We start from the raw sequence: 25,758 nt of genomic DNA on the forward strand, positions 1-25,758 counted from the left end.
ACTCACTTGAAGCCAAGGCTGGTGATTGAGATGATTTATACCAAATATGACTGTTTTGGGTCAAAAAGAAAGAAAACCTTTTTTTGTCATATGCAGAATAAAGTACTCAGAAGGCATTAAGAGAGGAGTCCCCAGAGGTCAGTAGCTGCATCATAGGAACACACATTTGGCTTCCTGAGGTGACTTCCTTGAAGACTAATTATTCACTGAACATAACATTTCTGGCATGTTGGGAGGAGATGAGTCTCACTACCTTAGAGTAACTAGGTAAGGCAGGTGCTAAGGCTGAGTGCTTGACCAGAAGGCCACCAAAAGCCCTCTCACAATTTCTATAACACAGTCTAGAAATGGTAAGTAAATTCCCCAAAATAGAAGATTTCTTAGAAATCATTGGTGTTACTTGTTAATGGTGTTGTTTCATCGTCACCGCTTTCACAGACTTTCTCCTTTGTGGTGTCAGTGTTCCACAGGCCAGCGGTGAAACAAAAATGAACTTAGTGCCATCCCCTCCCCCACACACCTTTTTTCTCTGCAGAGGAGCCTACCATGGATGTAGTCCTTATACCCTTGGCTTGACAAATGTGGGACCCTACAAGATGGAACTCCCCAGTGGAATGGGCTGCCAGTCAGTGAGTTTTGAAATTTTGTTTCGTGTCTCTAATGGTTTCTGGGTACAGGGAATAATCAATTGGAGTTTCTAGGTATTAAGATTAGCAACTAATATAAAGCCTATCATTTATGGGGGGTTCAATTTGATGTAATCAAATTGCAGATCATTTGGGGGAAATATGTCTTAGCAAGGTCTTTAAAGTCTGAATAATAATTAATGATAGGGAATTTTAATTTGATTTTCTTATATATAAAATCAGGTAAATGGAAAATAAATGCATTCAAATTAGTTCTCAGAGCCTTGAATGCATAAAATTTCTAGAGCATCCTCTTTACACTCACCACTGTTCTCTCTTGCTAGTCCCACTTTACAGCTTCAGAATCAGATATTTAATCATCCTTATTCTTTCCAATGCCCTGACCATCAAGCCCTTGAGCTAGTTGTTCCCAGAGTGACACTGAAATTAATTCCCTTTGTAGCATGCCCACATAACTGGTTTCTTAGAAAAAAATATCTCTTCAAAGCAGAATACTAGGTTTTCATTGTGAGTGGGGAAGGTGTAAGAAGCCCTCTTGCCTCGATGGTAACATATGTTCCCCAAATGGGCTGTCTCGTGTTCATGTTTTGCCAAACTCCTTTTGTCATTTTCAGACGATGTGCCCAGATGTTTTCCATGGCCCTTGGGGAGGAAGCCAATGTCGAGATTCTCCAGTGCAAACAATTAGGAAGTGCAGCTGTGCACCAGGTCCAACCGGGCATGGAGGGGGGACATGGTAGAAGGTGGGGTGAGGGTAGGAGGGTAGAAGGAACTTGGAGAAATGAGACCATTCCTGAGTGAACAGATTTGGAAAAAAAAATTGGAACGGGAAAAGCCAAGGAAGCAAAACTAGAGATAAACCCTCATGGATCACGTGTCTCATGCCCACGACCTCTGCACCATCAGCGCGTCCACCCAGCTACGCGGAAAACAGACACTTGCCTGGTACTTCATTCAAGGAGCTGTTCATTCTATTAGCAAGAGCTCTGCAATCAATTTTAAAAGAAAACCAGGTTGGTGGGATTGCCAGTTCCCAATGGAGGAATGGGAGGAGGAAGAGAATACCTTCATAAATCTCAAAATTCCAGTTAAAATCCCCCCAGGACTCCAAATGCCAGCCAGAAGGCAAGTTTCTGTCAAAACATGGGGCCATTCCCGAAGGCTGCTGACATCTTGTGAATGTTTATAAGGCATTCTCACAAAGAGCGTTTCTGTTTATCAATAACATTCTTGTTTGCATTTCTTGCCTGTTATTAACTCGAGAGAGAGGAGGCACGGAAACAGCATCTGTTCTTGGCTGATCAGCTGACACCACCTCATACTGGCCATCACAGTTCAAGACCTTGTGAATGGCTGCTCCTGAGTAGTGCTGGAGGAACAAGTAAATGCTCCAGCCAAATGATCTTTAATAGAATAGCATGAGTCACAGGCTTGAGAGGAAGCATGCAGTTGGAAGTCATAAACATCAGCTTTGAAAGGAAGAAAATTCACAGTGTACTTAAAACTGGGATAATGGCAAAATGGAGGTAGGTGGATGATAAGGTGAGCCCTGGAACAAGATGTCACTGTCACAGAACTTCAAACCATAAGAAAATTTGAAGCTAAAATTCAAACTATTTTTTTAAAGTTGAGGAAACTGGAGTCCACACGTAAGAGGCAGGAACATGAGGACATGACCCCAAGTCTTCTGGCTCCCAGGCTCTGAGCACCTTGCTGAAACTGATGCATCAGGAGGACGAACCCAGGCTTGAAAGTACTTCCCGGACCACTGGCCAGGATGGAGGACACACCAGAATTCAGGAGACCCGACTTCCCCCTGCCCTTACCATGGATCCATGATGATCAAAAGCTCCATCTTTTGCTTCAGTTTTCTCATGCATAAAGCGATGATAGCTGTGGCTGCCTCTCTGTCCCCTTATCACAGGTCTTCATGAGCACAAGGAAGGAAAAGCACTTTTTGCAGAGAAAGGACGTAACAGCCGGGGGCAGCCACATCTGTATATTGTCCTTCTCAGGCCTCAAGAACTGAAATTGGTTGGATGCAGCAATCAGGTCTCAATCTAACAGTAAAACCACCTGTGCAGAACCAGGTAGGCAGAAGCACTCAAAAGATGGTTCTTTCCTCATATGTGTCTGCTTCTCTCCTTCCTGCCTGCCTCCTCCCTCTTTGAGGTCATCTCCTCTGCCTTAGTCCAACTTGAAAATCCCAGAACCCTATGGTGAATTCTCTAGTGGCATCTGGAAGCTGCATGATAGTGACAGTTGTCCATTTCTATTCCTCTGACCCTGGCGTAACTGAAGTCAGCTGGTTTCCTAACGACCATCTTGAAGAGACAAGACTGAGCACATCCTTTACACAGAATGGGAATACAAAAGAGGTTCCAGCCTCCTCTAGTGCTTTAAAACCCAAGAAATGCTTGGTCTTTGTGGTTAAAAAAAAAAAAAAAAAGCATTATCTGTATCTGTTTACAAATGCATCTCAACATGTAAGGACTTTACATATGGGAGAGTCTAGATCTCTGAGCCTCCCTGGCTTTGCTCTCTGGTCCATGCATGTTCCTGTCTTGACAGCAGTTGCTTTCATCTTGGAATTACATCATCACTTCCTGCATGGGCAGAGGCAAGGATCCATTATGTAAGCCTGAGAGAAATGTTTACATGGTAGGTTTTATTAAGTTCCTCCACCATCTCCATCCCCCAAGGAGTTTTTCTAACAGGTATTCAGTTCAGGCCCTGAATTTCAGATGTAACCTGTGATAAAATTCACCACTTGACACCCACTGCCCACACCTAGAGCTGACCATGTTATTCTCCTCCTTCTGCAAGATAAGATTCTTTTTCTTAAAAATTGCTGCTCTTTCTTGGTTCCTTCCTCTGCTTAACTATTTCTATACCACCAGCGAAAATTCAAACCTCCAACCTGACTCTTGCTTGCACAGCATCTCAGCAGAACGGCCACTGTTGGCCCCTTGGTGTTGTCATGGTGACACCAATGCCCCAAGTCGCTCCAGAGGCGGCCTGATCTGGACTTATGGCACCAAGCCAATGAAGTAACATGCAATGCAGTAAAAAGCTTTTGAACAAAGGTCTAATCCATCCTTAAGGGTCTGTGTAGGTTGTTTTCCTTAATAAAAATAGGACATTTCAATCTCTAGAAGCATAGATTTATTTGTCTACTTTATTCTGTCCATCAAACAACATAAGTGATACTAAAAATGTGCTTTCTGGGTTTGCCATCCTTTTCATTACTTCCTTCTTCACACACCCCTCCACCCCCAAAGCCAACTAGCCAAAAATATCCAGTATTTCTGCAAGCAAGCTTTCCCAAACATCATATGTGGATAGAACTATGTTGGAGCCAGGTAGTGTTTTTCCTATGTTTTAATGAAGGCTGAAATATAAACTATAGTCATGTTGCACTGCAGTGGAAAATGGCTGAGGGTTTCTAGTCCTAATCTCTGGTCTTCAGGAGACAAGGGTACATGCACGCCTCTCAGAAAGCATTACAACAGGGGATCTCCCCACTTGCTTTCACTGTTGCTGGGGCTGGGGTCTGCACCACATCCACATCTCTCTCTGCAGCCTCCTGTTCACCATGGTTTAAGTCTGGAGACCATGTGGAGCTCTTTAGAACCAATCACAGGGCCTCCCCTGGTGGCGCAGCAGTTAGGCGCTGGGCTGCAAAGCTGCCCGCAGCTTCTGCAGCACCGGTTCGATCCTCGGCCACCAGCGAGGGTCCCACATGGTGCGCAGACCTCTCCTGCCATGCCCACTGCTCCCCTCAGCAGTGTATTTCGTCAGTCTGCCTGCTCTGCTCCCCGCTCTGGCTTTGGTGAATTCTCTCACCCTCCCGCGCTTCTGACTGTACCCAGTGCTTGTATAAATAAATAAATCTTTAAAAAAAAAAAAAAAGAACCAGTTACAAGTGTGGATGAAAACTCAAAATGTTCGTCCATACATGGACATCACCAGCCTGTGAACTTTGGTATTCCAGAAGCTTCTGCTCCCTGTGTTTCCTGCTTATCTGCCACTTTCTACCTTTAGTGATGACATTCAGATGGAGGCTTCTGGAGCTTGGATAAGTCTCCTGCATCATCTTCCCCTCTTTTCTGGTGCTCCCCATCCATACGCTGTCATGTCTGCCTGTGGGGTAAGGCTCTAGTGAGGGAAGACTCTGTCACCACCCCAGGAATATTTCTAGCATCATTAAGCAGAGTGTGAGTGTAAACAGGGTGAGTACTACTAAGATGTCTAAGTGAGATGGACAGGTGTTACTGGTAATATGACAACCTGGGTTATCTCCAGCTAAAACCAATTTAAAATTCTGAGTAAGATCTGAAACAGCTTCTTCACACCATCAGTACAAGAAAGTAAGAATTCTCAGAAGCCCAAAGAGGCGATGACAGCACAGCAGCCAGTTTTGCCAGTGTGTTTGTCAAACTCGTTGAGCTTGAACTTCACTGTTAGGGCTCTGTGGGGAATAGGAAAGAGACAACAAAACCTGGGGCCCAGCCAGAATATGGGCTCTGATAGGAGAGACTCCCCACCCATAAAACTGGAAATCCCCACCACTACCCCTCTCCCAACGGAGCCCGCACCTCCTCCATGGCTCACTACAACAACCTGTCACACGCCAAAGTAACTGCAAGGTCTGGAGCTGAAAGGAAATGGTGGGCACCAGAGGGAAAATTCAAACTGCAGACTGACCACGGGGGGAAGCTTGCAATCCAAGCTGCACTGCTGCCAGGGGACCATGAGAGGAAATTCATACTGCTCACACCTCTGTTCCGGAAAGCTGCCCATGGTCTCTGGGGAAACTTCTTGTCTCCAGAATGGCCTCCACAATAAACTCAAATTCTCAAAGAATTTTGACAAGTGGCATTCCAAATAAATTAAACCATCAGCCCAGAGTCAAAAATAATAAACATACAAAGAAACAAAACTCCACCATCAAGAAACAGACCCATCAAGATTGCAAATGATGGGATTGTCAGACTGACTATCAAATGAATAGGCTTAATGTGTTTAAATCAAAGGAAATACCAGTTTGAAAATATATGCAAGGGATAAGGAATAAGAGAATGACAGCAAATTTTGAAAAGGAATATATATTTTAGTAATCAAAAAGTAACAACTGCAATTTAAAACCTGGTGAGTGGGTGTTTCAGCAGATTAGACCCAGGCAGAAAGAGGGTCAATGAACTGAAGATACATCACTGGACCAAGGACACTCTGATCTCTTTCCAGATGAGAAGTATCTACAAGAAAAATTGTTCAATGCCTCACTCCAGCCACAATTTCTACCATTTATTTCCCCCTTTGATTCATCAAACATTTATCAAGGACCTATGTGGGCAGAGATTTCAAAAATGAAAGAAGTGAAGTCCTGCCCATAATGGATTCTGGCCTTATAGGGAGGCAGGACCTGTAAACCATGAGCACAGGACCAAGTTCCAAGGGTTACAACCGATAGTGTCATGCAGCTTTGTACATTTCTCTTTAGACTGAATTTTAATTTCTACAAACATATATACTGACTCCAAAGACTGAGACACTTTGTAGCTTTAAAATGGTCTAGCAGTGATGTGGCAATCGAAAGGAAATACTGTTCTTTTCCAATAAATTAAACACACACCACAATTACATTTGCATTAAATCTACCCAGCTGAGAGGGTGGGCATCCTGTGGTCAAACAACGATTCATACCAGACTCTATGGCCCTTCAGGACATGTCTTCCCCAAACAGAAACCACTGAAGTGGTTTGTTTATCCCCGAGCAAACCTGAGTGTGGCTGTTAGAAGCAGAGTACAAGTTATTCTGACAAAGAGTTTGCCTTCAGAAGTCGAAATCTCCTGGGCTGGTTTACTGTATTCATAGGGACTCTGGTCATCCTGCTCTCTTTTTTCCACATTTCCCCATCCTTCTAGATGCCATTGTCACATCTTCAAACTCCGTGTTTTGTTTGTTGTAGGCTGCTGCCAGGCTAAAGACCAGTATATTGAACAGTTCAAAGACACTCTGAGCACCACTGTAGCCAAGTCAATTGCTGGATTTTTTGCAGAGCCAATTCAAGTAGGTATATTAAACCTTAGACATAAGTGGAGCTGAATTTTAAATGATCGGAGAGTTTTGACGCCAGATAGTCTAGAAAATTCCATTTGTTTAAGTGACTATTGCTGTGTCTTTCTCACAAAGGTAATTCATTCTCTTGGTCTCCTTGAAAAATGAGGACGCTCATTTTCCACTGACCTTTAAAAAATCCATCCCCTGCATTCCTGGGCTGAGTGAATAGACAGACAAAACTACTGAATTGCTAACATTCTAAAGAAAAAGACACTTTGACCATTTTTAGTTGCTTAATATCCACCCTTTCTTTAATCTTACCAAATATCTTTAATCTACTTTTTTTTCTAGTTTCAAAAGAGAATGAGCATTTTCCTCCTTTTCCAGGAGGCAAGGTATGACAGCAGCGCCCCCTCTGGTCACCCAGAGCTGGAACAATTCTAGAGACTAAAGTAGAGTATTGCTCTGGGAATGATGTTAACAATCTACTCTCTCTCTCTCTCTCTCTCTCTCTCTCTCTCTCTCTCTCTCTCGTCTCCCCTTTTATTAATATTTCCAAAGGCCTTGGCTGTTATTATAGGTCTTCATGGTTTGGTCTTTGGCAGGGGGTGAATGGAGTCGTTCAGTACCCAAAGGGATTTCTGAAGGAAGCCTTCGAGCTGGTGCGAGAGCGGGGAGGTGTGTGCATTGCAGACGAGGTAAGTGGCCAGGAATAGGTGTGACCTGTGTAGTCAGAAACAGAAAGACATGGAAAGAAAGCTTTTTTAACCCTCCCCTGAATTCCAGGCAGAAAGCATCTAGGAGATCCAAGGTGTGGGCATAACAAGGTAATGAAGTTTTTGCTAGTTGACTGGATGGCTTGTTAGTAAATGAGATGGCTCATTGAACAAGTAGACCAGCCCTTAAACATCCAAATTGAGCTCTATCAAATCACTGCCATCAGGCATAGATGATGCTGTATCACTGAACACACATTTTAAATTCCGACTTGCAGATTGCCTCAGTGGCAGTTTATAAACCACATGGGAAATTAAATCTCATAACCAAGTTTTCATTTTAATTTTTGCCAAAATTGCATGAACTAGCCTAGCAGCAATCTTCTTACCATAATAGCGTGTATGGAAAGTATAGCTTAGAGGGAAAGAAAACAGCTCAAATTCAGGAGGACCACCATTGCGGATATTCAAAAAAAAATAGTTTTAAAAAGTTCTAAAATTCCTTGAGTTAAGGCAGCATCATCGGAAGCAGCATGCACTTCCTCCAAGAAGATGGCTTTGAAGGAAGTAAAATCACTGGCTCTGTGAATTCTAGCCTCTGTGTTTTTAAGAGGGATCGATTTACTTAGAATCACACTTATATTAGAGTCTATCAGAAAAAGCAGTCATTTTCCCACTGAGAACAGCAATGGAGAGAAAAGACCAGAGGTTGGCCAGTGATGCTGCAGCTGTGCTCCCGGCTCATCCCTGGGTGACCCATCGCGACTCTCCTCCAGTGGGTGCACCACCCAGGACAGGCAGGAACCAGTGAGTCGGTTTTGCCTCTTTTCTTCCCACCATCTTAGCCTGAACAGTTTTCCTCAAAGATTCCCTACAGCAGACACACGGTTGTCCCTCCAGTAGAATTCTTTTGCAATTTCTTTTCTTCTATATCCAAAAAGGCCAGGCTTATTAGAAAAGAGGAAAGGGGAAGAAAGCACTTGCATAGGCACTAGTGGGCAGAAAGGGCTGCCTCTGAAAGGGACAGGTTTGTTAAAGATACACCCGCCCAGACACAGGCGGGATCTTGGGATAAGAGCTGCCTGCGATGCATTCCTGTGGAGCCAGGGCTCTGTCATCCGAGGTGAATGGATGACCCCATGGCAACCCAACTTTCCATGCCTGTCCTCTCTTCCCCCTCCCCACCCCTCAGAGCATGAAAGAACCAAAGACCTAGCTGAAGAAAGATCATCAGCTATTAAAAAAGAAAAAAGAAAGTATATCCATGGGTTTACAATGAGCTGTATGAATGAAGAGTGTAAATGGGGCCTTGGGAATACTGAGCTGTCACTAATTTGTTGGACTAATTAGAACTGAAAGGTAGATTGAACGCAAAGAAAATACAATTTTTAGACTTTCCTATGAAATGTGCTTTTGCACTTTCGAAAAGATAATTGGAAACTGTTTAGCAGGGGTGGCCATCAGCATTGCTCTTCATATTTCTACTGACAGGTGAGTTAGTAGAAATTCAGAGGAGGGCTTACAATACATCCAGCATTGCTCAGCTAGTAAATGACTTTTGATGCCTAAAAGCCCGGGCGCAGATTAAGCTATGTCTGTGATAAAACCAGGATGTGATGCTGATGGCTGGCCATGAGGCAGTGGCAGAGAAGGAGGAAAAAATGGGAGATCAGAGAGTCTGAAAAGTCAGCATTTCTTGGAAGGTTTCCAATGGCTTGGGATTTGTTTCCATCAGGTGCAGACAGGATTTGGAAGGTTGGGCTCTCACTTCTGGGGCTTCCAAACCCATGGTGTCCTGCCAGACATTGTCACCATGGCCAAAGGGATTGGGAATGGCTTCCCCATGGCAGCTGTTGTTACAACACCAGGTAGGACCTGCGGGAAGGTTGTGTTTGCTTCTGGGCCTCCTGCATCAGTGATGATATAAAGCACGTGCGTGGTAACTCATGTGGGCTGGAGTGATGGGCGTTACATGATGCATTCCTCAAGCAATGCAGAAAACAGCCTGTCTGCCCAATGGTGGGACAGGAGAATATACACTTTCACTTTCTACATCCACATGTTGACCTTTGAGGTACTTCAGAGGCAACCATGTGGATGTAGAAAGTGAAGTATGATGACCCAAGATATACTCACCCTGAAACACTTCAGAAATATGTCACTAAGGCCTTCCTGTGAGATTTAGAGATAAACATATCAAGATAATGATATATATTTCCCGTTAGCCCCAAGAGTGGAGTGTGGGGAAAAAGGCTTAGCTACTGACGGTTCCATGTAAATTGCACAAATCAAGCTTTAAGGTATTTTTGATTCACACCACATATTAAAGATTTGGTTACCAAACTCTTGAGAAGCTATTTTTCCTTATCCAGAGTATAGTCCACTAGGGCTGCCATAACAAGAAATTAGAAGATGGGTGATTTTATTTTATTTTTTTTAAAGAATGTATTTCTTTTTTTTTAAAGATTTATTTTATTTATACAAGCACTGGGTACAGTCAGAAGCGCAGGAGGGTGAGAGAATTCACCAGAGCCAGAGCGGGGAACAGAACAGTCAGACTGACGAAACACACTGCTGAGGGGAGCACTGGGCTAGACAGGAGAGGTCTGTTGCACCATGTGGGACCCACACCGGTGGCCGGGGATCGAACCGGTGCTGCAGAGGCTGCGGGCAGCTTCGCAGCCCAGCGCTCAACCACTGCGCCACCAGGGGAGGCCCGAAGATGGGTGATTTTAAACAACAGACATTTATTTTCTCCCAGTTCTGGAGATAGAAGTCCTAACTCAAGGTGCCAGCAGAGCTGGTGTCCAGTGACATCTCTCTTGTATATGACCCTCTTTTTGCTGTGACCTCACATATCATTTTGCACAAAGAGAGAAAGCTCTGGTGTCTCTCCTTCTTACAAGGACACCCACTCCTTTTGGATTAGAGCCCCACCCTTATGAACTCCTTAAAACTTAACTACCTCCCTAAAAGCTGCATCTCCAGACACATTCATGTTGAATTCAACATATGAATTTGGGGGCACAATTCTGTCTGTAACATACACTCACAAGTGAGTAAAGAATGAATTAGAAATGATGCTGTTTACAACACGAAAGTCAATCCAGTAAGTCCTCACCATAGTTGGGAGGTTTTTGAAACTAAGTGAAATAACAGAATGGAACTAATTTCACCAGAGGCTAATTGATATAACTAGGAGTTAACTTCCTAAGGTATATTTCTGGTCACAGAAGCATCACCAAATTCCTAATGGAAGGCTCAACTATTCAACAAAAGCTTTCTAATACACAACTCTCACTTGTATTCATCCATTCATTTCCCAACCCAATTTTTTCAGTTCAGATCATGGGTGGTTGGAGCCTATCCAGCAGCTCAGGGCATCCAGTGGGACCCCACGCCTTTCCATCCGGGCACTTCATATACACTCATAGTCACTTAGACAGGGACGATGTAGACACGCCAATGAACCTCACCTGTACATCTCTGGGATGCGTGAGGAAACCCACGCCGACATGGGGAGAATATACCAACCCCACACCAACAGTAGCCCTGGCTGGAATCTACTTTTTTCTCATGGTTGTTATGAAACATTATTTGAGGACCTGCTGTATAATCCATAGTGTGGTCGAGCTGATAGATAGGAGTGTGTCACTCTTTATCCACCTTCTATTTTCTCTCCCAGAGATTGCCAAGTCCTTGGCTAAACGCCTACTGCACTTCAACACCTTCGGAGGGAACCCCCTGGCCTGTGCCATTGGGTCTGCTGTGCTTAAGGTACGTCCCCGAGCCTCACTCACACCCGAGCCTCATCCAGTCGCTGCTTCCACACAAGCACCTGTTACCAGAACCCCCTCCTATTCCTAAAGGGGGGAGTTAATGACCACATCACAAATTTGTTTCCTGGTCAGGATTGCAACTTCACCCTTTTTGCAAAATCTAGTTTGGGTACTTGAAATATTGGATAATATATAACCCTCACATGCCTGCCTGGGAAACAGGTGACCATAGGTAGCCTGAAAGTTCTGTCATTTGAATGACCTCTTCCAAGGACTTGCCAGTTGCCATCCTTGGCTTCCTCTCCTAGTCTCCCTTCCCCTCGTACTATCGTAAGCAGAAGCACTGAAGAGAAATGCCCTCCTTGTGAGGATAAGGATGTGTTTCAGCTCTTGAAACACATAAATGACTGCACAGCCCCACTCCATGGGTTTATTTAGCCTAGACTCTCATCTGTTCAAAAACTAATTTTTAATTGCCCTTGCTAATATGCACAATTGCATTTGCTTAAATGTGTATAATATATTTCTGGAAAAATGTCCAAGAAATGAGCAGCAGTGATTGTGGGGAGGGGAACTGGGTGGCTGAGGGAGCAGGGATTGGTGGGAGTCACTCTTATCCTCTATCCTTTCCTATTTTCTGATTTCTAAATGAAGCACATGATTTAATTGTTCAAAAAATGAAAGGTAACAGTATTTTAAATAAAAATAAATAAGTAAAAACCATCCTTTTCATGAAGAAGTATGTTCTAATATGATTCAATCATAAATGAGCCGGGGTGGGTGGGAATGTGCCGTTAACTTTTTGAGTAAACGTCGCCACCTTTTATGTAAGCACTGTATTAACCTCAACCAATTTTGAAGGTGCAGAGAGCGGAAGTGAAGAAATAGGTCTTAAAAACACTCAGGATAGCCTGGAGGCATGTGATTGATAGCAGCTAGATGGAAAAGCGGTGCAGCTCATGTATCTGGTCAAGAATCACTGGTTTCTGAACAGAATAGGTGCAAATCCTTTGATGTCTCGCAGGCCTCAGCTCAGCCTGCATGGCCACAGACCTGTGCACGGGCCTTGAGCAATAACAGCCTGCATCAGGGCAAAGGTCTACAAGCCCCGAGTGGGCAGGCCTGAAGTGTCCCTGATGGGAGCCTTAGTCTCGCAGTTCTCTGCAAAACCAGACAAACATGAACCTCAGGACTATGACCCCTGCGGTACAGAGTGTATTCAGACGTGGCCTTTCTTTTTTGCATTTATACCATTTTCTATTGAAGTAACGCTGACGTGTACCGCTGTATGACTTAGGAAACAGGATCGCACCTCTTCACACCAGACCAAGGCACCCCCAGTCCTTCACCCTCTTCATTGGGCTGCCTTTTCTCTCCACTTCTGCACCCCCTCTCTGGTCACCTCAATTCTACTCAGATCTCTAGCGGGGTTTGTTTTGGTTTATTGTAGTTTTGAGTCTTGCTTTTATATATATATATATTTTTTTTTTCACATATGAGTGAAATCATCTAGTATTTATCTTTCTCCTTCTGATTTTTCTCACTCAGTATAACCCACCTCCAGTCCCATCCTTGTGAGATGTAGCTTTTATTCTTTCCTCAATTCTTACTTAACCTTGAGGATGAAGAGTTAAATAGTCCCTACCCTGTACCCAGACTTTTTGTTTCTCCTCACAGTGAATCTTGTTATAGTCCATGACCACGCTGGCCTCTGGGGTCCATCTGTGGGATTAAGTCTCTGTCAAGGAGTCGTACACCTTTACCTTTCCACGTTTCTCAGTCAATTTTAGAAACTTTGTTAAATACCAAGTCATTTGGGGTGTTCTCTCTCTCTCTCTCTCTCTCAACAGGTAATTAAAGAAGAAAAGCTACAGGAAAACAGTCAAGAAGTTGGCACCTACATGTTACTGGAGTTTGCAAAGCTGCGGGATGAATTTGAGATTATTGGAGATGTCCGCGGCAAAGGCCTCATGATCGGGATAGAAATGGTGAAGGATAAGGTGGGTGCGGACCTGCTGCTCAAGGGAGCTGCTAGGGGACACAGGAGGTAGAGTGGGAAGCGGGGCAGAAAGCTCCCTTCACAGATTCTCAGAGCGAGTAGGAAGGACAGTGACTCCACAGAGGGAAACGTTTGGAATAGACGCAAAACACCAGCCAGTCAGCAGGAGGTCTGGAGGTGTGAGAGAGAATTTGGGAGCGAGGCTTGATGCCCTTGCCAGCCTGGGCAGAGGGCACTGGAGATGACCAAATATTTCCAAGTGTAAAATATGGGAAAGGGAGGGAATTACTTAGCGAGGGGCAGGTGGTCCAGAGAGCTAGTGGCAGGGAGATGGGTCAGAAGGTGGTCATGGCTTCAGGTAAGGATTTAAAGATCAACTTGCTGGGTTTTGTGTTTGATTGTGAATTTCAGTCTCTCAAGGAGCCAGGGAGACTCTGACTTTCTGATGAGGTTCCCCACTGTGACTTCAAACTCAAGGTCAACAACTGAATTTAGCGTTTTTTCTACAAATCCTTCTCCTCCCCCACCCTCAAGTTCACAGTCTCCCTCAGCCTGCCCTGCTCTCCCAGCCTCTACACCGAAACTAGAAACTGTGACTGCTTCTCTTATTTCTAAGGTCATGTCCTGTTGACTCTCTGTTGGGTCTCTCAAATCCTCCTCTTTGTTTCTGCTACTGCCCCCTACAGTCCATGTCAGTGGGAAACTGTCCCTCTTCTCTATACAAGCAAAGCCCAGATCCTCCGAGGAGAGCAACACTGAGAGAATCTTGGCACAGGAAGAATAGCAGACCAACACTTGGCCCTAACACTTGTCCACAGGGACCCAGCCTTCCCTTGGGGAACTTCTAGCCATCTGGTTTCATCCTCCCTTCCTAGTTTAGGAGGGTTGATGCTCAATTCTTCCAATATTCAGACCAGACTATGGCTAGGAGACTCTTCCATCAATATTACACAACAGAGCCAGCTTAAAGCTGGAGTATTTAAATAAGACTTTAAAGTGGAGGGAGTCCTCAGGCAAACAATTGTCACAGAACAGTAAGCCCTCGGGCTCAGCAGCCAAACACATTCATCTTCAGCTTGTGGTCCAGTCAAGGTCTGTTTCAAGGCTCAGAAGAGTCCATCCCAGTCCAGGGATTACTCCCTAAAAGTCCAGACTCCAGATAGTAAAACCTCGGAATCCTTCCAAGTGGTAATTGATACAGAACAAGATAAACCATGGGACAGCCATGCTATAATGCATAGCATCTATTTGACATGGAAAGATGTGCAAACTTTATTATGGAGAAAGTAAAACAGGCTATAAAATGGTAGTCATAAGCATGGACTCTGAAAATTAGACCACCCAGGTTTAAATCCCAGCTCCTTCTTTCCATATTTCTATTCATTTTACCCTCAATGTCATTTACATTCCCACCTGCAAATATGTCACTCAAACATTTCCCAAGAGGGGCTATACTACTCTCTTCTCCCTCTGCCTCCCTCCCTCTCTTTCCTCATCTTGCCCTCCCTCCCTCTAAAAATCCAAGCCTTTTCAAGATCCACCTCTTCATCACACCTTCCCCATAACAGGGGCTCCCGCCTTCAAGCATCCCTGGCTCTCACTATCTAAAGAGCTCCTTTGAAAAGAGCTTTCAAACCATGTATATGTTGCCTCCATTTTCAAGTGCAAATGCTTTATTTCTCTAAATAAGTTGTGCACTTTTGAGGCCAAGAAATATGCAGCTGGTAAGTGCTATTTAAGTGTTTGCTGATTAATTTCAGGATCCTGCAACACTTCAGACCACATTCATGTAGTTATGACTGCTCAGAACTTAAAATTATCCTGCTGGACAGTAACCCCCAAATCAGGATTTTATACTATAAAATACTATTAGTGGGGCTGTAAATTCCACATCCTTTAGACAGCAAATTGTATCTATCAAATATTTAAATGTATACATTTTGATCTAGCAATTCTACTCTTTGAATTGTGTCCAAGGAAACACTCATGGAAGTGTGTAAAGATATACACACACACATTTGTGTATACATATGCACAGGTATGAAGGTACATTTGCACCATGGAACACAAACATTTGTTTATAATCATGAAAAACTGAAACCACATAAATGCCCCCAAAACGGGAGAATACGCATTTACCATCAAACAATGAACCATTAGATAATCTTTCAAAAAGTTAAAGTCCAATTACATTAACATGAAAAGATGTTAAAATGTTAAGAGCAAATTGCGAAATATGACAAAGCATGACTTCCTCTTAAAGATACACATGGAGATGTATTGGGGTGCAAAGAAAAGTATCTGGTTCACACCAAATTATCAAGAGGAATTTCCCTAGGAGTAGACCTGGGGGAAGGTAAACTTCCCATGTTTACCTGATGTTCTTCCATACTTTAAAGGTTTTTCCCAATAACCCTGGGTTACTTTAATAATCATTGAAATGCAGATTTACAAAAAAAATGAAAAAAAGATAAGCATGGAGCCACACTACACGGAATTCAGTGACTAACGTGATTATCATGCACTGCCCCCCCCCAGGGCGGGGTCTGAGCCGCCTTCACTGTGGCTCTGCCTGGTAGTTTCCAAGGCTGCTTTTTCCCGTGGAATGTGTACAAGCTGATCATTAGTCACAGCAGAGGATGCCAGGACATGATAAAATGTGCAAGGGAGCAGGGGGGGTGCTGGCCTCCTTAGCTGAGCTGAGGCCAAGCTCCACCTCTTGATCCTTAATATCAGCCAAGAACCCACCAACCCATCTTCCCCTCAGGAAACCCTTCAGAAGGTGCAGGCTCCTGACCGCTCTTCCCTCAGCAGTATTTTATTTCTTTGCAGTCCTCACAGTTTAGCCCTAAATGATTTTGTAGCATTTTATTTCATTTATTGTATTGTATTTTAGTTTTCCCACTCTAGTAGATGAGATCCTTAGGGGAAAGCAGAGATAGGTGATGACATTTGGGGGACCATGAGGGGCTCCTAGTCTTTCCCCCATTCCAAATTCCATTATCCAGTGGCCTCAAAATAGTATGAACTTTCAGACTTTCAGACAAAAGACAGGTGCAAACATCTCTGGGAAGTCCAGCCTTATTCTGCACTGGGACAGGGACATCTAACCAAACTGAAGGGTTTGGGGACTGAGGCGGAGCTGCAGCTGTGGGGGAAGGGGCATGGGTCCTGAAGCCCAGAGGGAGGGGCAGGAAGCTCTGTGGAGAAAATGATGCTGGAGGGAGCCTCTCTGCCCTCACAAGGACCGCAGGGCTGGCCCACAAGCCAGGAACATGCCTTGAGCGTCTGCACCCAGAGAACCAGACACGTGATGCCTGTGAGTGTGTGTTGCAGACGAACGAACTGGGGCAGCAGTGACGCTCTCCGCGCTCAGTGGGAGGATGGAACCGTAGTGCTCAGCCCTGGCACTTGAGGGGCATTTTACAAACAAGGCTGCCTAAGCCCACCCCAAAGATTCTAATGCGCTCAGCCTAGAGGGAGGCCCACACCGCTGTAGCTTGAACAGGTTTCTAGGTAAGGCCGACTTGAAGTGCAGTCAGTCTTGAAAGGAGTCAGAGGGAGGACAGAAAACACAAGAAGAGTGCAAGCCCCCCCAGTCCACTGTCACAGGGGCAGGGGCCGGGAGTCAGCCGGCTGTAACCCTCAGGTAGGGACCAACTTCAGATGCCTGGTGATCTGCAACAGCTTCCTGGTTCCCACCCCGCTTACCTCTCCTAACCCTGGTGGGGTCAAGGGAGTGGGAGAACTAGTCTCACTGCAGGAAAGATGAGGACAAAGGGCCCCACCCCAGCAGCCCAGGCCTGCAGTGGCCCAGGGAAAGCTTGTGCTCGTGCCCTTGCACAACTTCTGAGCCGTTTCCTGGACTTTGGAACGAGCTCTTCACAAGAGCAAAACAAGTGAAAAGTTGAGAGAATTTCCACATCATAACACGACTCCAATTTAAAGAGCCAAACTCCCAGGGTAGCCATGAGCAGAGCCAAGTTTTGGTGGCTCTCTGCATTCAACTTTATATTGTCTTTGGGAATTTAGGGTGAATTGGAATATAAACAAATACTTTCAATAACACTCTCTGCCAAAATCTAGTCCAGCAATCAAATCTGATCTAGCTTTGCTCAATTTCAGAGATGGAGACTGGAGGAAAGAAAAAAAGCATTGGTTGTTTCAGTTGCCTTTTTTTTTTTTCCTCTTGGAAATAATGCCTTTAGCCCTGCAAACACAAAATGGGAAATATTTTCAAATGCATTTACAGATGAGCCGTCAGCCTCTTCCCCGTGAAGAAGTAAACCAAATCCATGACGATTGTAAAAACATGGGGCTTCTAATTGGCAGAGGAGGCATATTTTCTCAGGTAAGAAAAAGTTGTTCCTTTACTTAACACACTGGGGTAAGTAAGGCATCTCCCTGATGCCTCACTTTTCTCAGATACACCAGTGGGCCCACAGCGCCCTGGCCCCTAGGATGTGCTCAGGGATTTTCAAAAGAAAGGTGCAGTGAAGCCCTCAGACCACGAGGGGGCGCTGTGCTGAAAGGCTTTGGCTGGTGCAGGTCTCAGAGGCAGAGCATACTGGAACAGGGTGTGAATGAGCTGTGCAGGTGCACCAGAGACTTTCAGCATAGGTCATAATAGATCGGGCCTGCTTCTCACTCTGTTTCAGTGAGGGCTCCTGCCGCACACTCCTCAGAGAAACTGGAAGCTAATAGGCCAGATCTCTCTATAAATCCATCTCCCTGCACAGCCAGTCCCCTTTCCTGAAGGCTCAGAGAAAACGATGTCTCTTCTGTTCAGATAGAGACCTTGCACCTCTACTCTTCTTCCACCTTCACTCCAGGAAACATCTGTGTTCTCTCATGTCATCTGCTTTTCCTCAACGTGTTACACTGTAAACAAACTTCAAAGTCTCCCACCCCAAACCAAACCACATCAAACAAAACCAACCAGAGGGCGCACTTTTGCTGGGACATGCTTGGTTACTTTTTGTTTTTTTGTCCTGGTCACAAATATTTTTTGGTACAAATCAGACAGAGCAATTTAATGATTAAAAATCCCAAGGCCTGTAACTTATAAAGACATAAAACAATTCATTGTTTACTTGCTTAGTTACTCCTTAGTTATTTGGCAAACACGTAAGTGCTAAGCAGCAGTTCCTGTGCTGGATACTAAAGCTACAATGATAAATAAATCTTCATGGAGCTGTTGGGAGAGAAAGACATAAACAGCGAATTACCATACAATTTAGTCAGCTCATTTACGTCTATAAAAGGGGTTTTTTTTTTTTTTTCAGAGGAAAGAGATGGAATTCCTAGGTTAGCTTTTCTGGCTCAGGTGACCTTAAGCAGTGAGGTCAACTCCAAGCATGCATGGAAGCTCAGAAGACGTGCAAGCACACAGGTGTGGCCGGAACAGAAGGGTCGGGCAGTAAGTACTAGTAATGAGAAGCCTGGGACTTGTCAGGCACTGTTTGAAGCACTTTGCATGTGCTGACTCACTTACCGCTCACAACAAATCTGAGATCAATACTATTGTTATCCCTAATTTACAGATGAAGAAAAAGAGGCACAGAGAGGTTAAGTAAGTGACCCAAGTCACACAGCTAGTAAGTAAGAACTAAGAACTAAAACCCAAACTCAGGCAGTCTGATTTCTGAATGTGTCCTCTGAAGAGGATAAGTACAAGAGAGTACAAGACTGGAGGCAGGGAGCCCGGGTGGAGTCACTGATGCTGTTTGAACTCAAGCAGTCATGTTGGGAATAGAAGACACATTCTAAGAGCAAATTTGGAAGTGAAATTTCAGGCATGGGTATGAATAATGAGGGAGAGTTAAGGACAAATCTGGGCTCAGGGAGGTCGAGGATGAGTTCAGCGTTGAGCATAGTTCATTGAGGCATATGGGCATTAGTTCTGCAGACAAATCTGTAGCTCAGAGGGAAGGACTGGGGTGAAGAGCCAATCTGGGAGTCATCAGCATGTAAGTGGTGAGATGAGGAACCTCCTGGGAGGTGAGTCTACATGAGAAGTGTGATGAGATGAGGGTAAAAACCTGGAACACACCAACATTTAAAGGATAGGTGGGGGGCCCACCTGATGGCGCAAGGGGTTAAAACGCAACCTATGAAACTATCTGCAGCCACTGCAGTATGAGTTAGATCCCCAGACAGGGAGCTACCCACATGGCGCAGCAGACCTCTCCTGACTCACCCGCTGCTCCCCTGAGCTTTCAGTCAGTCTGCCTCTTCTGTTCCCCACTGTCTCTGGGGAATCCTCTCACCACCACCACCCCTCCACACACACACCTCTGGCCTGCACCCCAGCTCTTGTATACATAAATAAATCTTTTAAAATAAATAAAGGACAGGTGGAGACTAAACAGGGGTAGAGACAGGAGAGTGGAGACAAAGGGGGCAGAGATCAAAAGGTTGGCACTAGCCTGAGGACAGCTGGAAGAGCATGGCGTTACCATAACAAAAGAGTGAGGTCTCTGAGGAAGAGGGAGGGGCCAAAGTGCAGCAGAGAAGACCAAGGTGGGTAAAGGGGAACATGGGCCTGCTGTAGCCCATACTCTGCAGTCGTCCAACACATGGAGTGTCAGGAGGTGGCTGAGGACAGAAACCAGACTTGGATTGACATTTGAATAGAGGGAGGGCAGAGAGAAAAAGAATGGCCAGTAAGCATCAACCAGTCTTTTAGCAAGTTTGGATAAAAAGAGAGACTTGCGGGGCCTCCCCTGGTGGCGCAGCAGTTGAGCACTGGTTTGAGCGCCGGGTTGCGAAGCTGCCCGCAGCCTCTGCAGCGCCGGTTCAATCCCCGGCCACCGGGCGAGGGTCCCACATGGCACGCAGACCTCTCCTGTCACGCCCGCTGCTCCCCTCAGCTGTGTGCTTTGTTGGTCTGCCTGTTCTGTTCCCCGCTCTGGCTCTGGCGAATTCTCTCACCCTCCTGTGCTTCTGACTGTACCCAGTGCTTGCATAAATAAATAAATAAATCTTAAAAAAAAGAGAGAGAGAGAGAGACTAGCATTTGGAGGTAGCTAGGTGGAAGTGGCGGGGGTGGGAGGGGGCAACATATTTTTATTTGGTATGGTTTGGATTGGGGTTATGAGGGCCTTTAGCCTGTTTGTTATAGGTGGAGAGAAAGTTCAAAGAACTGAAGATACAAGAGAATATGGAAATGTTTCCTAGAGTGAAGGCGATGAGGACACAGGTGAACAATTCTTTCTCCACATCTTCAGGCAAAGGCATAAGAATAGATGTGGGCGCCAAGTTTATGGAAAGATCTTGCCTGACAACTTCTAAGAAACATGAGGCAGGATTGCCTCTGAAATTGAGTGAGAGGCGTAAGAGTTGAGCGAGGAAATTGAGAAGAATGACAGAAGGTTGAAACAGGAAAGGAAGCTGACAGAAGACAAGAAAAAAATTAGAAGTTAGAGATCCTGAATACAGACCTAGTGGTGTGATTGCCTGTAACCCTTCTTGGCAATCTGCGTGGGAGCCGAGCAGTTCAGTTATAGCTTTGATCAGGGCTGGGACTTGGCTGTGGTGTGGGTGTAACCCCAGAAGGTGGAAGTGCAAGCAAAGTGAGGGGGCAGCTGGGAGAGTAATTCAAACAGTCAGCCGAGTACTCTGAGTTGGGAGGGGACGGAGGGAAGAGAGCTGAGCTGAAGGTAATGGAGGAATAAGCAGACTGAAGTGCTTCGTGGAAAGGGCAGCTGGAATGGGAGTCAGAAATTGAGTTTTGCCTAGTGAAGAAGAGGCTGAGGGCACTGGTCATGGATATGGATGGATACAGAGCAGTGGAGATGAAGGTTCTGAAAATTGTAGCAGAAAAGAAACAGAGAAGCTGGTTGTAGGCATGGAAAGGGAGGTCACGCTCAGTGGTGGCAGGATGCAGCTTAGATAGGAGCTCAAGACCTCAGCAAAGGTGGTGGAAGGACCAGCAGCAAGTAGATGACAAAGAGGAAAGGGGCAGGTGTGAATGGCACAAGAATTTTTGTAAACAGGAGTATGAATGGCCTGGGCGTAGCCGCACTTTTCTCAGATACACCAGTGGGCCCCCAGCCCCATGGCCCCTAAGATGTGCTCAGGGATTTTCAAAAGAAAGGTGCAGTGAAGCCCTCAGACCACGAGGGGGCGCTGTGCTGAAAGGCTTTGGCTGGTGCAGGTCTCAGAGGCAGAGCATACTGGAACAGGGTGTGAATGAGCTGTGCAGGTGCACCAGAGACTTTCAGCATAGGTCATAATAGATCGGGCCTGCTTCTCACTCTGTTTCAGTGAGGGCTCCTGCCGCACGCTCCTCAGAGAAACTGGAAGCTAATAGGCCAGATCTCTCTATAAATCCATCTCCCTACACAGCCAGTCCCCTTTCCTGAAGGTTCAGAGAACGAGATGTCTCCTGTGTTCAGACATAGATCTCACACCTCTACCCTTGTCCCTGGACACTCCCTCCACCTTCACTCCAGGAAACATCTGTGTTCTCTGGTATCTTCTACTTTTCTTCGACTTCTCACACTGAGAATGTAGCATGGTAAGGCTGGTCTATCCTCACTCATAGTTGATTCAGTGAACATCCCACTGCGCTGTTTTCCGTTGTCTCTGCAGACCTTCCGCATCGCGCCCTCAATGTGCATCACTAAACCAGAAGTTGACTTTGCAGTGGAAGTATTTCGTTCTGCCATAATCCAACACATGGAGAGAAGAGCTAAGTAAACTTTTAAAAATAAACCACAAGCCTCAAGAATTTCCCATTTATGTTCCAGTTAATTCGAAAAATTCCAGAACCACTGTAAAAGTTGTAAAAGACACAGTTGGTTGCCATGTTTATTAGCAGAACCCTTGGTATCTTGGAGACTGTCCTTCAGGAAAGGCCCGCTATCCCTAGCATTGAGAATGAGTCCTAATGAGTCTAACTGAATTATGTAATTGATTGGTATGTGATACAATTTTGGGCACCGAGTTCTGAAGGAAAATCTTTCAGTAGAGGTGCCTTCAGGGAAAGATTTCTGCACCTTCACCTCTTCACCGCTGGAAGAGTCCTCTCCTTGCACTGAAGTGTCCTGTGTCATGATGGTTTGCTCAACCATGTCAGCCATTTGAGAGGCTGGAAGGTGGAAGAGAGCTGAGAGCTTATGGACATCAATGAATCATTGACTTAACCAAGCTTGGAGCCGACTTCCCTTGGAATATCTTCTTATAAGAGATAATAAATTTGCTACATTTCCCAAAATTTTTGTTTTCTCTCATGACAGCCAAAGTATGCCAAGAAATGATGCAGATAACTGTCCTACTCTCCTTTAACTCCCTTAAAATGTCTGTCAGAGTCTTCTCCACTTCCATGGCTATCATTCTCCACTTCCATGGCTGGACTAAACCCTTGTTATTCCTATTGTAACAGTCTCCAAGACCAGAATTTCCCAAATTTTAGTCACTTGAATACACTTTCACAGTGTTTCTTCCCACATGTGTATGCTATCTTAGAACTGACAATATTTTTCCTTAATTTGACTTTCCTTTACTTAGATATATTTAATAACCCTTCTATAATTATGATAAATGAGAAAATCAGTACTAGTGGTCATAAGTAGAAAGTAATCATAAAACTAAAGGCAACTCAATGGAATGTAAGTCAGTTCGAGCAAGCCAGCATTGCTTGCAGATGGTCTCTGCCTGGGTTCTCTATTATTCAAAATGGAAATTAGAATTTATTTGAGGGGTGTAAAAAGACACTGACAAACTGAGACTCTCTCCCCAACACAGTGGAAGAGGGTGCACAGAACTGAAAAGGAAATAACTTTCTCAGCAGGCAACTTGATGTTTATTTAAACTATGTCCCAGTGTGGAGACAAGTCCTACCGGTCTACCCCCTGAAGTGTTGGATCCACTAACACATCCGACACCTCACTGCCAGATCTCTCTCTCTCTCAGGAGTGGGCTCCAACATGGCATTCCATTGCACAAAACCTTCTCCACTTCCATGGCTATCATTCAACCCTGGACTAAACCCTTGTTATTCCTATTGTAATAGTCTCCAAGACCAGAATTTCCCAAACTTCAGTCATTGTCTCCTAGATAAGATCAAATCCCTTAACAAGGAGCTCAGTGCCCTCCAGTATGCAATATTGAAATAAGACACTTTAGAAATACTCTAATTTGGCAAAGTGGAAAGATCATTAGTTTAAAAGTAAAATGACCTAAATTCTAAACTCTGTTCTTCCACATATTTTCTGTAGATGATCTTGGGCAAGACTTTCAACCATTTCTTAACCTCCTTTTGTTCTGTTACATATCAATATTAGCCCTTCCTACTTCCCAAATTCTCTTGGGAATCAAGTGAGCTAATGGATATAAAAGTGTTTTGTGAACTAATGAGCTACAAACAGAAATTTCTTCCCGGGCCTCCCTGGTGGCGCAAAGGGTTAAGCACCGCACTATGAAGCAATCCAAAGCATCTGCAGCATGAGTTTGATCCCCGGCCGGCCAGGGAGCTGCCCACATGGCTCAGCAGACCTCTCCTGTCTTGCCCACTGCTCCCCTCAGCAGTGTATTTCACTCATTCTGCTTGTTCTGTTCCCTACTCTGTCTCTGGTGAATCCTCTCACCCCAGCCCCCCCACCCCGATCCCACATCTCTGGCCTGTACCCAGCTCTTGTATGCATAAATAAATAAATCTTTAAAAAAAATTTCTTCCCTTCAAACTACATTTCTCTTCCTCCCTTCAACTACAAGATCTCTCAAGAACAGTTTGTTCTCCAGTTATACTTCCCTGACTCCTGTTGTGCCTCAACTACTGGGATCTCATTCCTGTCTCTCATTTCTTGGAAATTTCTTTCTCAAAAGGCCACCAGTGACTTACTTAAGACCAGAGGGGAATGTTTCCTTTCAATGTTCTAAGCAGCTTCTCCTTCTTGAATAATATTTCCTCGGTTTCTGCAAGGAGGTCCTTCTATCTCAGATGGTGCCTTCATAGTCTCTTTTTCCCACAACCCTTAACTACAAGATTCTGTCCTGGGCCATCTCTTCTTCCATACTCTACTCTCTCCCTGTGGGCAACCTCGTCCACTTCAGAGATCTCACCTCTCTTGACTTTACTGATGACTTCCAAATATTCATCTTCACTGTCATTCTTTTCTGAGCCCCAAACCCAAGATTATAGCTGTCTGGCCACTTTCATTTGGATGTCACAAGGACACTTCAATTCAGCATATCTCATATGAAACATACTCTTCTCTGATGCCTTCTTGATTAATGGTACCTTTTTTGTCTTAGGTTCACAATTTAGGACATTATTTTTCTCCAAGTTAACTTTTTACCTTGCATGACTAAATCTCATGAACACTTTTTCCAACATCATCTTTCCAGTGTGGCCCACTTATGCCAAAATTTGGGTTATCATCATCTCTCCTAAGCTATTTAAACTGCTGCCTAACTTGTATCCTTGTCTGCTCTCCTCTAACTGGTATCAAAGTCACTTTTTTTTATTATTTATGTATACAAGAACTGGGGTACAGGCCAGAGGTGTGTGGGGTGAGAGGATTCACCAGAGACAGAGTGGGGAACAGAACAAGCAGATCGACTGAAATACACTGCTGAGGGGAGCAGCAGGCAAGACAGGAGAAGTCTGCTGCACCATGTGGGTATCTCCCTGGCTGGGGATCGAACTCACATTGCAGCGGCTGTGGACAGCAGCACAGTGCTGCGCTTAACCCATTGCACCACCAGGGAGGCCCCAAAGTCACTTCTTAAAGAACAAATATGATCCCATCTCTCATTTCTTGAACCCTTTGAGGGCAGGGCTCCCTATTGCCCATGGAACAAAGTCCAAACTTCAACTGCTACGACATTCAACAACTTTCACGATTTGTTCCCAAACCACCTTTGTAAGATTTAGTCCCACTGTCTTTCCACGTCATGCATGTTGGTCCATTGCCCCAATAACTCACTCTACCTGAAATGTTCTTCCCCTCTTGTTTGTCAGTGAAAAGTATGGGCCCAAGGACTTTGGACAAGATAACCTGCACTTTTTACTTAAAGGCAAGTCTTCCCACTGTCAATATTCCTTTTCTTTTAAGATAAAGGAAGGGAAGCCCATGGAAAATAAAGCTTATGATAATGATTTAAGAATTTAGCAATAGATGAAACAATAACACATAATTTTAAAATGAAGCAAAAGCAAAAAAATGTTTTTTCTTAGTCTAAGATCCCTGCCAACGTCAGGACATCCTCTCCTGGACAAAAGAGGCTGAAGGATTTGGTTGTTAGATAATTCAATAAAACATCATCCTTGAGCCCTATCGGGATTCATGCATACCTCTCTGTGCACCTGGTTAGTAGTCTCCCACCTCCTGGTTAGTGCCCCACCTCCTGGGGACATCTAGATTAGAAGCCAGCAATGGCCTATCAAAAGGAGGCAAGGTCTGGGGCTTGTTTTTTGACCATGAATGTTGTGTGGTTCTATCCAAGTAGCTAGTGATCAGGATAAGTTACTTCTTCTGGAAGAGAAGTTGGGTGTTTCAGAGGAGTAAACCATCAGAGATAGAGCAGGAAGGGCCAACACTGTGGT

At 44.7% G+C, this 25,758-nt stretch overlaps 1 protein-coding gene across 3 annotated transcripts in view; it reads left to right on the plus strand.

Moving 5' to 3' along the window:
• AGXT2 (alanine--glyoxylate aminotransferase 2) overlaps nucleotides 1-22,415 on the plus strand; it is a 37,979-nt gene extending 15,564 nt beyond the window's left edge. For 2 of the 3 annotated variants that reach the window (XM_037530347.1, XM_037530348.1), the window contains exons 6-14: nucleotides 536-629; nucleotides 1,262-1,355; nucleotides 6,620-6,720; nucleotides 7,317-7,409; nucleotides 9,163-9,295; nucleotides 11,113-11,204; nucleotides 13,057-13,206; nucleotides 17,458-17,556; nucleotides 21,801-22,415. In XM_037530347.1, coding sequence (XP_037386244.1) covers nucleotides 536-629; nucleotides 1,262-1,355; nucleotides 6,620-6,720; nucleotides 7,317-7,409; nucleotides 9,163-9,295; nucleotides 11,113-11,204; nucleotides 13,057-13,206; nucleotides 17,458-17,556; nucleotides 21,801-21,908 — 964 coding nt within the window. In that variant the 3' untranslated portion in view covers nucleotides 21,909-22,415. Of the gene's footprint in view, nucleotides 1-535; nucleotides 630-1,261; nucleotides 1,356-6,619; nucleotides 6,721-7,316; nucleotides 7,410-9,162; nucleotides 9,296-11,112; nucleotides 11,205-13,056; nucleotides 13,207-17,457; nucleotides 17,557-18,490; nucleotides 18,560-21,800 lie in introns of those variants that run through there. The other variant, XM_037530349.1, reaches the window with a different exon arrangement.
• The last annotated feature ends 3,343 nt before the right edge of the window (nucleotides 22,416-25,758 follow it).

Source organism: Talpa occidentalis, unplaced genomic scaffold (genome assembly GCF_014898055.3).
Source record: "Talpa occidentalis isolate TD23 unplaced genomic scaffold, MPIMG_talOcc4v2.1 talOcc4.6, whole genome shotgun sequence".
Classification (NCBI taxonomy): Eukaryota; Metazoa; Chordata; class Mammalia; order Eulipotyphla; family Talpidae; genus Talpa; species Talpa occidentalis.